Source organism: Ictidomys tridecemlineatus, chromosome 2 (assembly GCF_052094955.1).
Source record: "Ictidomys tridecemlineatus isolate mIctTri1 chromosome 2, mIctTri1.hap1, whole genome shotgun sequence".
Classification (NCBI taxonomy): Eukaryota; Metazoa; Chordata; class Mammalia; order Rodentia; family Sciuridae; genus Ictidomys; species Ictidomys tridecemlineatus.
Genome location: NC_135478.1, coordinates 143,501,349 through 143,515,518, shown reverse-complemented (window position 1 = coordinate 143,515,518; position 14,170 = coordinate 143,501,349). Strand labels below are relative to the sequence as shown.

Here is a 14,170-nt window from a genome sequence, read left to right as displayed (position 1 = left end):
CCGAAGTCTACTTTATATGATGCCATACAGGTTTCCTTTCATTAATGTTTGTATGAGCCCTTTTTCTATCATTTTATTTTCAACCTACTTATATGGTTATATTAGAAATGAGTTTCTTGTAGACAGCACAGAGTTCATTGTATTTTTAATCTACTACGCCAATCTCTGTTTTTTAATTGCTGTGTTAGGGCCATTTATGTTTAATATATATATTAAATTAGGGCTTACATCTGTCACTTTAGTGGCTTTTTTTTCCTGTTTGTACTCTCCACTTTTCATTTCTCTATTTTCTCTTTCCTGCCTTCCTGTGGCTTACTTGAACATATTTTATAATTCCATTATGATTTATCAATAGTAAATTTTGTATAGTTTTCTAAGTAATGGTACTTGATATTATATTACATATAAATAGCTTATCATAGGGATGGGGATGGAGCTCAGTGGTAGAGCACTTGCTTAGCATACCTGAGGCCCTGGTTCAACCATCAGCATGGCAAAAACAAATCAACCAATAGGTAAATAAATAAACAGCCTAGCATAGTCTCCCAGCATCATCATTTTGCCAGTTCCTGTAAACCATAGACGCGTGCCTCCCTGTACAGCACATAACTTTCCTCCACTTATAATTATATTACTTCCTTTACATACATTTAGAACCATAACAAATAATGTCAGAATTTTTTTTTCTTCAAACTTCATACATAATTTAGAAAATTCAAGAAAGGGAACCTCTTTTTATTTGCCCCTATCGCTGATGGTTGTATTTTTTCTTCCCCTCTGATGTTCTGAGGTTTCTTCTTTGTTTCCTTCTTACTTAGAGAACTTTCTTAATCCATTCTATCAGGGCAGGCCTCATTCTTGGTATTCCTCCATATTTTAATGTCTTGATTTCTCCTTCCTTCCTGAGGGATATTTTTGCTGGTTTTAAGATTCTAAGTTGACAGTTCTTTCCTTTTAGAACTTAAAAATATTGTGCTTCCATGGTTTCTTGACGTGAAATCCGCCATAATTCAAATTGTCTTCTCTCTATAAATAAGTTGTCTCTTTTCTCTGTCTGCTTTCAAGATTTTTTGAGAGTTTTTAGACGTTAAATTATAATGTGTCTTGGCATGGATTTCTTCAGGTTCGTCCTATTTACTGACTGTTGCTGACATTGAACCATCAGAGAAAGAAGGTGCTGCCTCAGACTGCCCAAGGGAGGTCGTCAGGTTGAAGCTGCCCACGGGTCTCCATTTCATTATAGCCAAAGAAGAAAGGAACTTTGTTACTGCAGGGAGGTGGTGAGAGTTCTGGCTCCCACGTGGTCTCTACCTACACCGTGGTGGGGGTGACCTCATCATCAACCCTGGGCAATGATGTCAGTGATGATTCTTCATTAGGCACCACCCAGAAGGAAGGAAAAGGAATGCTTTCTTCCCGCCATTTGGAAGTGGAAGTCTGGTTTCTCCACATACTCCACTGACACCATGATGGAGAGGAGGAAAGCTGATGTGGACCAAAGTCCCAGATCCCAACCTGCCCTTGTCCAAAACCACCCCAGCTAGGGTGTTGATGTACCTTGCTACAGTCTTGAGGGTGGAAATACAGGCTTTCCACCCAGCCTGTGTGTGTGTGTGTGTGTGTGTGTGTGTGTGTGTGTGTGTGGATGACGAAGAGAGCACAGGTCTTTTTGTGTGTGTGTTTGTTGTGGTGTTTGGCTAGACTACAGTGGTTATTGTCTAAAAGCTTTTCTGTCTTGGAAGCAATCCCTTTTCTGGTCCCAGGATAGAGAAAGAAGAGTGTTCTTGGGGCACCTGTTGTCATTTTGAGGTTTCCAGCTTTTTCAGCTCCAAAGCTTAGATTTATGCAGCAAAAAATAAAATCCAGGAAACTCACCACCATTTTACTTCTTCAAGAGGTCCCAAGGCCTCTAGCCAGTCTGCCTTCCACTCCCCACCATTTATAGTCTTCTTATATTGGTTTAATATATAATGTCTAAGGTTTTAAACTGTACTTAATGAGAGGAATAGGAAAAGGCACATCTATCCCACCTTCCTAGAGCAGACATGAAGAGGAGGGACATGGTCAGATTTATCTTTTGAAAGATTGCTCTGGCAGAGAGGATAATTGATTTCACAGAGAAAGACAGAGTCTCAGTGGAACCTGTAAGGAATAATAATAAAGAGGAGACAGAGAGACAAGGTGCAGAGGCAGGAATGTGGCAGAGCCGCTCGTTGTCTAAGAGGTCATGTTTATTTATACCAATAGGTTACATTAGGTCATTAGTACCATAACCACATTATTGTTTAGAGTATTGGTATGGTTGCTTATTTTGCAGGTACACTTTACAGTTACAATATGTAATGTTAGGAGCTCTGTGCAGTTCTCAAGAAAGTTCCATTGTCTGAAGTTACTGTTAGGTGGGCTGGGCCAATCCAGGAGCACCAGAGTTTGATGAAACATTGTAGTTATCTAGCAAGCACATTCCTTTATTCCCAGAAGTTGTGTGCCTAAGATTAAGGTCGAAGCTGATAAAGCTCTTGCATGGAGGGCATTAACATAGTAACTGGGTATCACCATAGTAACTGGGCATCCTATGCCTTGGCACAGAAACTTTCCCAGGCACCAAGCATGCCATAGTCATGAAGTCATCAGGGACCCCAATCCCAAACACAGAATCTCTATAGGAACCTATTACAAAAAATCAGAATGAGATGCTGCCCTTTGTCTTAAAAACTAACTAGCTCTCCAAAGAAGATATGCAAATGGACACTAAGCATATGAGAAGATGCCAAATATCATTAATCACTAAGGAAATGCAAAATCAAAGCCATAATATGATACCACTAGTTATAATTTGGATCTGGAATGTCCCCCAAAGTCATTTTAAAAGCATGGCCCCAGCACAGCTAGATTCAGAGGTGGGAGCTATTAGGCAATGACTGGATCATGGGGGCTCTGATTTCATCAGTGGATCAATCCATGGAATGGAGTAATCCATTCAGCTATGATAACTGAACGAATTCAGATGAATGGATTACTAGGATGTGGGACCTAGTTGGAAGAAGTAGGTCAAGGTCACTGAGTGTGTGTCTCAGAAGAGTTTATCTTTTCTTCTACCTGGAATCTTCTCCATTCTTTCTCTCTTTCTCCCACCCCACCTCCACCACTCTGTCTCCTTTCCAGCTGCCTTGAGCTGAGCAGCTTTTGTCTGTCACACATTTCTACCATGATGTTCTGCTTCATCTCTGGCCCAGAGCACTAGAGCTGACCAACTGTACAGTAAGACCTGAGAAACCATGAGCCAAAATAAACTTTTCCTCTTCTAAGTTGTTGTTGTCAGGTCTTTCAGTCACTGAGAAGAAAAGCTAACATACCATTCACACACACTAGGTTTTATTTTATTTTTTTTTAATAGCCACACCAAGTGTATGAGGAAGTACTTGGAGTAATTAGAACCCTCGTATATTGCTGGTGGGAATAGAAAATGGTGAAAACACTTTGGAAAACAGTCTGGCAGTTCCTCAAAATGTTGGACTTAGAGTTGCCATATAACACAGCATTTTTACTCCTCGGTTTATATTCAAATAAATTAAAACACACCTACACAAAAACTTGTACACAGTGCTCATAGTCACATTATTCATAATAACCAAAAAGTAAAAACAACCCTAATAGATGAAAGGAAAACTAAGAGGTAGGTGGACCCACATTATAGAATATTGTTCAGCAATAAAAAGGAATGACATCCCTATACATACTACAACATGGCTGAACCTTGAAAACATTATGCTAAGTCAGAAAAGCCAGTCACAATAGCCATATATTATATGTACTCGTTTATAAAAAAAAATGACCAGAATAGGTAAATCTATAAAGACAGAAAGTAGATTGTTTCCTAGGACCAGAGGTATGGGTTTCAGGATGGAGAGTGACAATCTACTATTCTTTTTTGGGTGAGAAACAATTTCTAAAATTAGGTTAGAACACTATTAGATTAGACAATCATACAACACCATGAATATCTAAAACAATTGGACTGCACATTTTAAATAGATAAACTTTATGATATGTAATTATAATTCAATAAAGCTATCTTCAAAAAAGCGGAATAGTAGCAATCACCTTAATATTCTTTTTAATTTTTAATTATTAATCACATAAATAATGGACAAACATTTTTTCTTGCATTCATGTTTTTTTTATGGTTCCAACTATCTTCTTCCTGAGGTGTATCCTTCAATAGTTTCTTCAGCAAGAATATGTATATGGCAAATACTCTCAGAATTAGTTTTCCTGAACTCCATCTTAAATGATATTTATCTCAATATAGAATTCCAGGTTGATACTTTTCCCTTATCAATATACAAGTATTATTCAGTCTGTCTCCTGGATTCTAAATACACTGTTGAGAAGTCTGCAGTCAGTCTAATAATTAACCATTGGTAGATGCATCAGTTAGGATTAAATGTACCTAAATAACAGAGATTCAAAGTTTCAGCAGATAAATCAAGATAGAAGCTTATATTGCTGTTACACATAGGCATTTCTGAACTCATAGAGCAGCTATATTCCATAAAATCTGCAGATTCCCACTCTACAAAACTTGGGTGTGGGCAGTAGTACCTTTGTGGTCAAATATGGTTGCTAGGGCTCTAGGTATCATACCTGTGTTCCAGGCAGCAGGATTTAAAAGGGATAAAGAAAAAGCCTCAGGAAAGTTTCCAGAAATCTTTCCCTGATGGTCCTTCCTTCCTTCTACTGCCTAGAACTTAATAACATGGTCACATACAGCTTCAAGGGAACTTGGGCAATGCACTCTGTTGTGAGGTGCCAGGACATAAGCCTGGCTAAAAGTTGGGGTTCTTTCCACATGGAAGAGTTAAACTTGTAGTTTCATACACAATGATTAACATGCTTTTTTTCTCTCAGATTGTCTTTAGAATTCTTTTATTGCCAATGGAATTCTACAATTTCTCTATAGTATGTCTAATAGGAGATTAGTTCTAATTTTCCTGCTTGAAACTAAATATGGTTCTGCAATCTGAAGATTCAAATATCAATAACCAATTCTGGAAAATTCTCAGCCATATTTGCAGCAATTACTTCCCCCATATACTCTCTAGTCTTCCATTCTGGAATTCCTTTTGGATATATGCTGGACCTTTTCATTCTATCTGCATATTGTCTAACCACTCTTCGTCTTCATCATCTCTTGGTGTGATGGTCCAGATGATCTCCTAAGATACATCTTTCTTCTGGTTCCTTATGTCTCTTCTTAGTCCTATCAACACAGTTGAATAAACCACATTTGAGTTTTGTTGATTTTTTTAATGCTACTTTTGCCTTTCTTGGAATCTTATAGGTTCTCTTAAAATGTTTCCTTTTTTTTCCAAAAATGTTTATTCCTGTCTTAGTTTCAGTTCTTCTTGTGTCTTAGTCATGATTAAATAGACCTGGTCTGTCTCAATTCTCAGGACTCTGGTTGTCTGTTTGCTGAGCCCACTGACTCTTGTTCATCAGATGGATTGCTGCCCCCTCTGGAGTTTTTATTTTGACTCTAGGCTCATATTTGGTTGGTTCAGTTTTCTCTATGAAAATATCTTATGACTTGAATTGTATTTCAAACAGACTTTTGCATGTGATTCTTCTATTACTAGTCTAGACCCGACTTTCAAATTTCTTGGTCTGCAAGGGTTCTGTGACCAGGCAAGTCATTTCAATTGCCCAGGTAAGGCCTCAAGAGCCAGAAGGGGCAAATGAGTATATTATCTCTCTATGCTAAAGGGTGTGTTGTCTTCCTGAAGATGTAGCCCCCTGGTCCACTTACCTATTGCTGCATAACAGATTGTTCAAACTTAGTGACTTCAAAAAACAATAACCATTTATTTTGTGCACAAATCTGCACTTCAGGAAAGGCTGGGAGGTGGGCTCTCCACAGGGTCTCCCAACAACTCACAGCATGGAGTCAGTTCTCTGAGAAGCATCCCAACAGGCAGCAGGTGGAAGCTGCATTACCTTGGAAAATCTAACTTTCCAAGTCGTAAGGTATTATTTCTGCTACACTGACAAGCCACCCAGATTCATAGGCTGAGGATACAAGCTTCACATCTCAGTGGGAGGCTGTCAGCATCACATTGCAAGGAGAGCATGTGGGATGGAGATAGAGATGCAAATATTTTTGGAAAACAAAATCTGCTGTATGTTTTAAGAGCCCAACTTGAGGGAAAGTCTCAGTTTCGGCTGCCCAAGCTGCACAGCCCAAGGCCTTACCCTTTCCCCATGTAGATACTGATCCAACCATGGATCAAAATATTCCAAAGCAAAAATTGCATTTACAAAACTATTTTTCCTTGTCATTATTCCTTAACCAATATAGCATAACATCTATTTATGCAGCATTTACATTGTATTAGATATTGCAAGTAATCTAGAGATGATTTAAAGTATTCGGGAGGATGTGAATAAGTTATATTCAATTTTATGGAAGGGACTTTCACATTCTCTGATTTTAATATCCACTTCCTGGGGATACTGAGGGATACAAGGAGTCCTGAAACCAGGTCCTGGGGTAGATACTGAGGGATGATGAGCTTTGGACTGGATCATTTTTAAGCTGTACTCTAACTTAAAATGTTTTCAATCTAAGATAACAAACTGATATATCTGTTGACTGAACCAACTGATTTGCTCAGGTGATAGTAACTCTATTTAATGAAACAAAGGGAGAGAGGAAGTAAGATAAAACAGTGGTGCCCCCTTGAGGAAGAACAGATAAATCTTAGGTAAACAGAAGTTGGGGAGTAACTGGTTGGGAAACACAAAGGAGTCCTGATAAAAACCAACATATAAGGATGATGGCCCAGGTCAGGTAAGGAGCTGTGGCTAGCCAAGCTCTTACAACAGGACAAGATAGGAGATGACTTAAAAATAAAAAAAAGGATTTGATCCAAGAGATGGTATGGAGCATGTCCAGCTCCAAGAGGTGGGATGCGGGGACCATTAGACCCCTCCCAACAGTCTCCATCGGCCCCTCAAAACTCTGCCAATAAAACAATAGCTGTGATAGCACACTGTTCTTGGATAAGGACAATTGACTTTGGCTTCATCTTACATATACATGACTTCATGTGTGCTCTAGAAAACTGTTAATTGTATTATTCTGCAATATGTAAACTAAACTAGAACACTGCATCCTGGCCTCTGCCCAGCTCCACTGCCAGAGTCTCAAGCTTTCATGGGCATCATGACCACTGATGCACCTTCCTAAAACCCTTGGGACCCACTCCAAGGGTTTTTGACTCAGCAGATCTGGGATGGACCTGGGAACGTGCCTTTCTAATAAATTCCCAGGGATTCCACTTTGAATACCACTGAGCTAGATTACTGCCTCAGAGCCCTTCATATACAAAAGTTCTAGAGCTGCCACTGTCAAGATAACTTTTTTGCTGGGATAAATGGGAACTAGAGATACTTAGTTCTTGAATATTGTTGAGGTCGGATCTAGTGCTATTCACAGGAGCTTAAGTTTTTAGGAATTCTTAAGTTTGTTTAAGAGAAATCAAGAAATGTCTAAATCCAGCCCCTGTCCTAGCCCCTCTTCCCCACTTTTTAAGCTTTATTGAGGTATAGCTGCTATACAAAATAATTGCACACATTTAAAGTCTGCATTCTGGTGATTCTCATCATACGAATATGCCTCCTACACTACCACAGCAACCAAAGTACTAAACACAACCATCTCCTTCAAAAATGTCCTTATGTTCTTCTGTTTTCTATTTATTTGGCTCCTTGGGTTTTGTGATTTAAAAAAAAAATAAACATAAGAGGTCTCCTTTTCTTTTTGAGAACTCAGTAGCAGATTTATCAGAAGCAATCAAGGAAAGCTCTCACAGCATGGGAGGGGTCCCCAAAAGGGTACTATCAGTGAAGAGCTATCCTCTTATTTTAAAGTACACAAAGGTAGTATCAGGGGAAGGAGGGGAGAGAAAGGGAATGAGAGCAATCAAATTATGTAAAGTGCATGTATGAATGTAGCCTAATGAATCCCCCTATCTCATCTAATTGTAATAGACCAATAAAAAATAAATTTGAAACATCAAGTGCAGAATCCCACATTGTAAACTACAGGCATAATGTTGGACATCAGATCTCCAGAACTTATTCCCTTTGCTTAACTGAAAATTAATACCCATTGGACAACAATTTCCTACTCTTCTCAGCCCCAGTTCCTCCCTCACCATTCTGTTCTCCATATCTACAAGTTTATTTCTAGTTCCCCATAACACCCTCCACATCTACGAGTTTGTTTCTAGTTCCCCATAACATAACACAATCGTGCCTGCCTGGGCCCTCAGTGTGGTTAACTCGCTGCCCCAGTACATGCCCCTAAGAACTAAAAAAAAAAAAGCCCTCCCCTGCCACAGCCCACCCCTCCTGGCAGTTCTCAGTCCTTACTCCTATGCAATTTCTCTTCTCCTTGTATTCACTGTTCTGTTCCACAATCTGTCCACCCTCAACTCAAGCTCCTGATATTTGTCACAGACTCTCCTAGCTCTGACACAGCCTCACAGCCAGGTGACTCCATCCTAGAAGTCCCAGATGTCTAGCTTCATGGCCTCTGGGTGCTCCTTGCCCAGCTAGGACCTATAACTGAGCAGTTGATCCTTCTAACAGAACAGGTGTCCGCGGGAAAGACATTAAAAGGCCTGCTATCAATCATTTTCACTATAATAAGAATTACTATCTCCCATGGGAATTTGCATTTCAAGTCTTAAAGTTTTTCCCTTACCATGAGGAATTTCTGATATTAGTGAGCTGGTGGAAGATGGTATTTGTGGAAGTTCTTCCCCCTCCCGCCAGGTGAACATAATTGTAGTGGATGTCACTACAACACAGATCTATGAAGACTGTTTAGCACCTCCACTATTATGTTGGCAGACCTCCAAGGCTCCAAGCCACAGAAAACACAAACCCTAGCCCCCTAAGGAAAGAAGCTCACCTACCAATTGCCAAGAGGGGAAGTCCCCACACACCCAGGTTCCAGCCTCAGGACAGCTAGCTTCAAGATGGCAGCATTCTCAAACCAAATGGTGGTCTAAAGCCAAGTTATCCCCAGCTCACATACACTTTAGAGTCAAAGTCCTCTCTCCTGAACACTGTCACTCTCCTCTACCTATCAAAGGAGCGTATTCTCTACTGCCTTTGAATCTCACCCCCAGCCTTCCTCTTCTTCCCACCCCAGATCCTAGGAGAATGATCAGCATTGCTCCATGTGCCCAGGGTTGCTAGGCAGATGCACTGATAGAAGTCAAGTTGATCAAAATCCAAAGTGAGAGCCAGAAATGATGGGACAGGGGCAGGGGCAGGGGCAGGGGCAGTGGAAGGACCTTTGATAAGATACAGAGACTGACAGAACACTCTACAGGGTCCATCAGCACAACCAATTAATCCTCCTTCCCCACTCCAAGCATTTCTCTGACCCTCCAGAAAGGGATCCAATCATCTCATCGCAGCAGAGGGTCTTGCTCACCATTTCCATTGCAACTAAATCCATACTGGGCAATGCATATTGGAAGAGCTCTACATCTGCCTTATTGGATGCAAAAATGAGAAAATGTTGCAGTTTTTCATTTTCTAGTCTCCAAAGAAAAGTTTATCATCCAAATCCTCCCCATATTCCCAAATTGAACACTTCATTCATTTCAGTGTAATAAAGTGAAGTGTCAATTGGACAATGCTACATTGAAATTTGTTTTTTCTTCTTAAAAGCTACCTAATTTTCCCCTCTAGTATTTACTACAAAAAGATGTAGTAGGTAATGTGCCAGTGTACCAACTGACTTCTTTCTAAGACATCATACCAAGTCAGGAGATTGTTTTTCTTTTTTTTTTCCCCACTTGAATCAGCCCAACCTAATTAGTTTACCTGATCACTTTTTTCCTGTGTAGATTTTTTTTATTTCCCGTGTCCTCTCTAAGCTCAAGCTAAGATGCTTTCAACTGACATATCATCCTTCAAACTCAGTCACACAGCTTAGAAGTCACAGAAACCATTCACCAGAGAAGTCACCTTTGTCTGTGAGGGGACTCGCTGCTGTGGGGCCTCACTCTGGCCTCAGGTTTCAAAGACCCTCCCTGCTCCCTCCTAGTCCTAGTCAGGACTCACATGGGGGGCCCACCCTGCCCAGTGCTGTCCTGTGGGGTCAGTTATGATTCCAGCTTGTTAACATGCCCAAGTCTTGCTCCAGAGATAAGAAAGTAAAGGGAATAAATGCATATTCATCATTCCCATTGAGCTGTGGGATGAAATACTTATTTTGGACTTAATGATTCCAGGTAGGAGGGCAGTGAAAAATAGAGCCCATGAGAAGCCAGTGTTTTATCACGCAGTTTCTAAAATGTGAGCACTTAGTGCTCTTTCATTACCATACGTTATTATAGCTCTATAAAAATCATTTCTAGGAAATCAATCCCAAACTTCGAAGCCTTTCCAAAAAAAAAAAAAAAAAAAAAAGCTAGTAGGTAGAGTTTAGAAGCCTTGTAAATGGAGAGAAATTGAGAAATCATACTTTCTATGTTTGAGGGTTCACTCCGGCCGTGTCACGCTCAGACATCATCCACCCTCCATGAGCAATGCACAGACAGGAGGTTTGTGGCTCTCTTCTCAAGCCGCGATTTCAAAAGATGGCAACATTTTTAATAATGTTATGACTTCCCTGTTTTTTCCATTTGGGAAAACCGAAGCCCAGAAACTGTAGGTAAAATTGCACCAAGTGAAAATGAGAGCCGGGGGTGGACTGCATCTATTTTGATTTCCAACTCAACCATTCCTCCACTGGAGGCCCAGCAGGTTTGGGGAGCACCTCTGCCCAGCCCCTCACTCCATCCCTGGTGTTCCCGCTGCCCTTGTGGAATCCAGGCTTTCATTCCAGGGAGGGTGATCATTTGCCCTGCAATTTGCTGGCCACACTGGCACAGAAACTTCTGCGAGGCTTTTGACTCCTGCTCCCCCACTGAGATCAAGACCCGGAGAGAGGACTTGAGGGAACACCCCAGCCTGACTGCAGCCTCAGGAATATCCCAGCATCTAAGGAACACCATTCCATCTACCTGAGCTGCAAAATGTCACTAGGCTGGGCTGGGGTTGTGGCTCAGCGGTAGAGCGCTTACCTCGCATGTGCGAGAACCTGGGTTCGATCCTCAGCACCACATAAAAATAAATGAATAAAATAAAAGTGTTGTGTCTAACTACAACTAAATAAATAAATAAATACTAAAAAAAAAAATGTCACTAGGCTGAGACACAGCTGGTGGTGCAAGTACATAAAATCCACATTAGGCAGTGATGATGCTTTTAGATGTGCATCGACCCAGACAGCTAGAGGCACTTCACAGTCCCTTCCTCCCTGTGTCTTCATTCAGAACCACCTACAGCGCACACTCTGAGGACATTCCTGGCATAGTGCTTCTCAAACCCTAATGTGAACAGGAATCTCCTGAGGATTTATTCAAACAGAGTCAGCTTCAAAACATCCGTGGTGGGAAGCCTGAGGCTCTGTGTTCCTCAAAAGCAGAAGTGAGGTTGATTCTGAAGCTCTGAGGACCATTCTTGGGATAGCAAAGCCCTGGAGCACCGTTTGGAAACCACAGTTGTGAGGAACAAAAAGCCCCTGGCCCAGAGTGGTCCCCTGTGATGGGGCTCAAGTGGAGGTTGAAGACATTGCTGACATAACTGTGTTAACACCAGACCAGGTTATTGGGGTGAACCATGTCAGCAAAGGCCTCTGGAGAACAGGTTCTGAAGGAGCCCAGGAAATTAGTAAAATAAGATGTACTCACGGGAGAAGCGGGCAAGTGGTCTAGCGTTCTTATCTCCAGCTTCATTTGCAACTAGGGGAAAAAAAAAAACAGACATGCAATTAAGAACAAAGTATGCAAAAAAAAAAAAAAAGAAAAGAAGAAAAGAAAGAACAAGGCATCATGTGTGTCTACAGAATATGCCCAAGATACCAAGATACAGGCTTTTTTCTTGATGCTGCAACGTTATAAATTTGAGCCTTAAAGTAGATAAAAGCAATTTTACCCTTTCTAGATTTCCATTGTTACTCTCAATTCCTAAATGAGGTCAATGTTTCAGTCCTTTTGATTAGAACATTTGAATAAACTGGAGAGATCATAAATGACATCTAATCAAATATGCCTGGAGAAAGTAACTGATTTGAATCTGCTTAGTAAGAAGCACATGTACCAACTTTCCATATGAGGGACATCCTCGACCCTGGGCCTCCTCTGATGGGACTGTCCCTCAACACACAAAAGCACACCAAACTCCTAAAATGATTCCAGTGTTCTTAGATCCATGGGGGCAAAGCCAAGGCAGGGATTCAGAAGATAATGACCAAGTTGTGTTTGGTTAGAAAGTCTTAAATTTGGATGTTAACAAACAGGAGAGTTCATAAAGGGAAATCGACAAAACTGCCCAGAGAACTAGCCCAGAAAAACTTGATCATAAAAATTCTCTGAAGAGCAGTTTTCCTCCTTAGAAAATTGGCTATAAATTTTCCATCCAGTACCTGGAGCCACAATTAATTTTCCCTGTAATTTATGAACCCATCTTTGTGGATTAAAAAAACTCAGTTATTTAGTTTTGCTCACTTTAAGTACCACTTCTAATTTTCATAAAGATGGCACTATGGTTGTTTTGTATAAATAGGACAGACAGAAATATTTGTGATCTGCTTGAGTGTTTATTCAAAGCAACCAACAGGAGAACCCCATTCCTTTTAGCTCAGGGGGAAAAAATAATGAATGCATATTCAGAATAAAAGATAGCTAGTATAATAATTATTATATAAAAAGTTGTAGTAGGCAGACAAAAGAAATATCAACTTCCTGAATATCGTTTTGCAAAGAGTGAAAGGAGTCACAAAAATTCCTTTAGCAGTCACACAAAGGTAAACATTAAACGTTGACTACATTGGGACAACTTTTTTTTAAAATTAATGAACTCAACCTCTGTCTCTTCCTGTCTCCACTCTCCTTGTATATTACAAACATGACACTAGACAAAAAATGACCAGCAGGGGGAGGTGACACTTCATCCAGCTGCTCCCACGGCACGGCATTTCTAAACAGAAAAAGAGACTGATCAGATTCCTAGGCTCTGGACCAAATACATTTTAGAAGAAAGGATTCTCAACTCAAAAAAGGACCCAGGTGCTCCATGAGAAATGGGTGTTTTCTTGTCTCCTAAAGCCTTTTGTGGAACTGCCACCTGAATGGAAATCATTTGCATTCATATTCCTGCCTCCAAGCTGAGGTACTTCTGAAATACTTCACAACACCCTCCTGCTCTCCCAGGAGAAGTCTTTAGGCATAATTTCACATCCTTGCATGAAATTATCATAGCTAAGTCTGAGAGGCATTATGAGCACTTGAAAAACTTGGATAACTCTCTGGAGTTTTCTAGAACCAAAGTTATAACAAAAAAATAAATAAAATAAAAAGAAGGGAGAAAAGGGCAGGGGAAGAGGAGAAACAAGTCCAGGTTAGTTATAGACATGAGTTCCCCGGATCCCTGAGTTCAGCTGTTTCCTCTTTCGACACCATAGATCTCTGAAGAAAATAATAGAATGGGGTATTTTTCTCAAAACCTTTGCTGCAGAAACTGATGGACTGCACTTAATTATGCAAAATTACAGAGATGACCGCAATGGCTGAGAACAGGAGCACCCACCTGGGGGAGTGTGGTTCTCCCAGAGCCCCATAAAGTCCCCAGTGACCTTAAGACGTCCCATGAAGTCCCACTCAGCCGGGGACCTCCCCACCGGACACTCTGTCCATGGATGAGAATTGCTGACCCAGTTCCAAGCCAGGCCAGGAGAGGCGGGAATCAAGATCCAGGCCAGCAGGGTACCAGCAGAGTTGCCCTTACCCAGAAGGAACATGAACCCTGCTACCAGTGTTATTTTCCAACATGCAGACCTGATGCCACAACTTCCTGCTAAAAGGTCTCTGGGGATGTCCCAACACCTACAAGACACAAGCCAGCTCACTTGGCCTGGAATCAAAACCCTGACTCCAACATCAATGTTTATAGAAGCTCAAGTCACAATAACTAAACTATGGAACCAACCTAGGTGCCCTTCAATGGATGAATGGATTAAAAAAAAAACTGTGGTACATGTACA

The 14,170-nt window shown here is 40.8% G+C and overlaps 1 protein-coding gene across 12 annotated transcripts in view; it reads right to left on the bottom strand.

Annotated features, from left to right (window-relative positions):
* The window catches only part of Pde1c (phosphodiesterase 1C), a 603,438-nt gene that overhangs the window by 403,154 nt on the left and 186,114 nt on the right, over positions 1-14,170 (bottom strand). For all 12 annotated transcript variants that reach the window (XR_013435068.1, XM_021722262.3, XM_078039880.1 and 9 more), the window contains one exon: positions 11,820-11,870. Coding sequence is in view for 11 of the 12 variants with exons in the window: in XM_021722262.3 (XP_021577937.1) it covers positions 11,820-11,870 (51 nt within the window). In the remaining variant the exon portion in view is untranslated. The remainder of the gene's footprint in view (positions 1-11,819; positions 11,871-14,170) is intronic.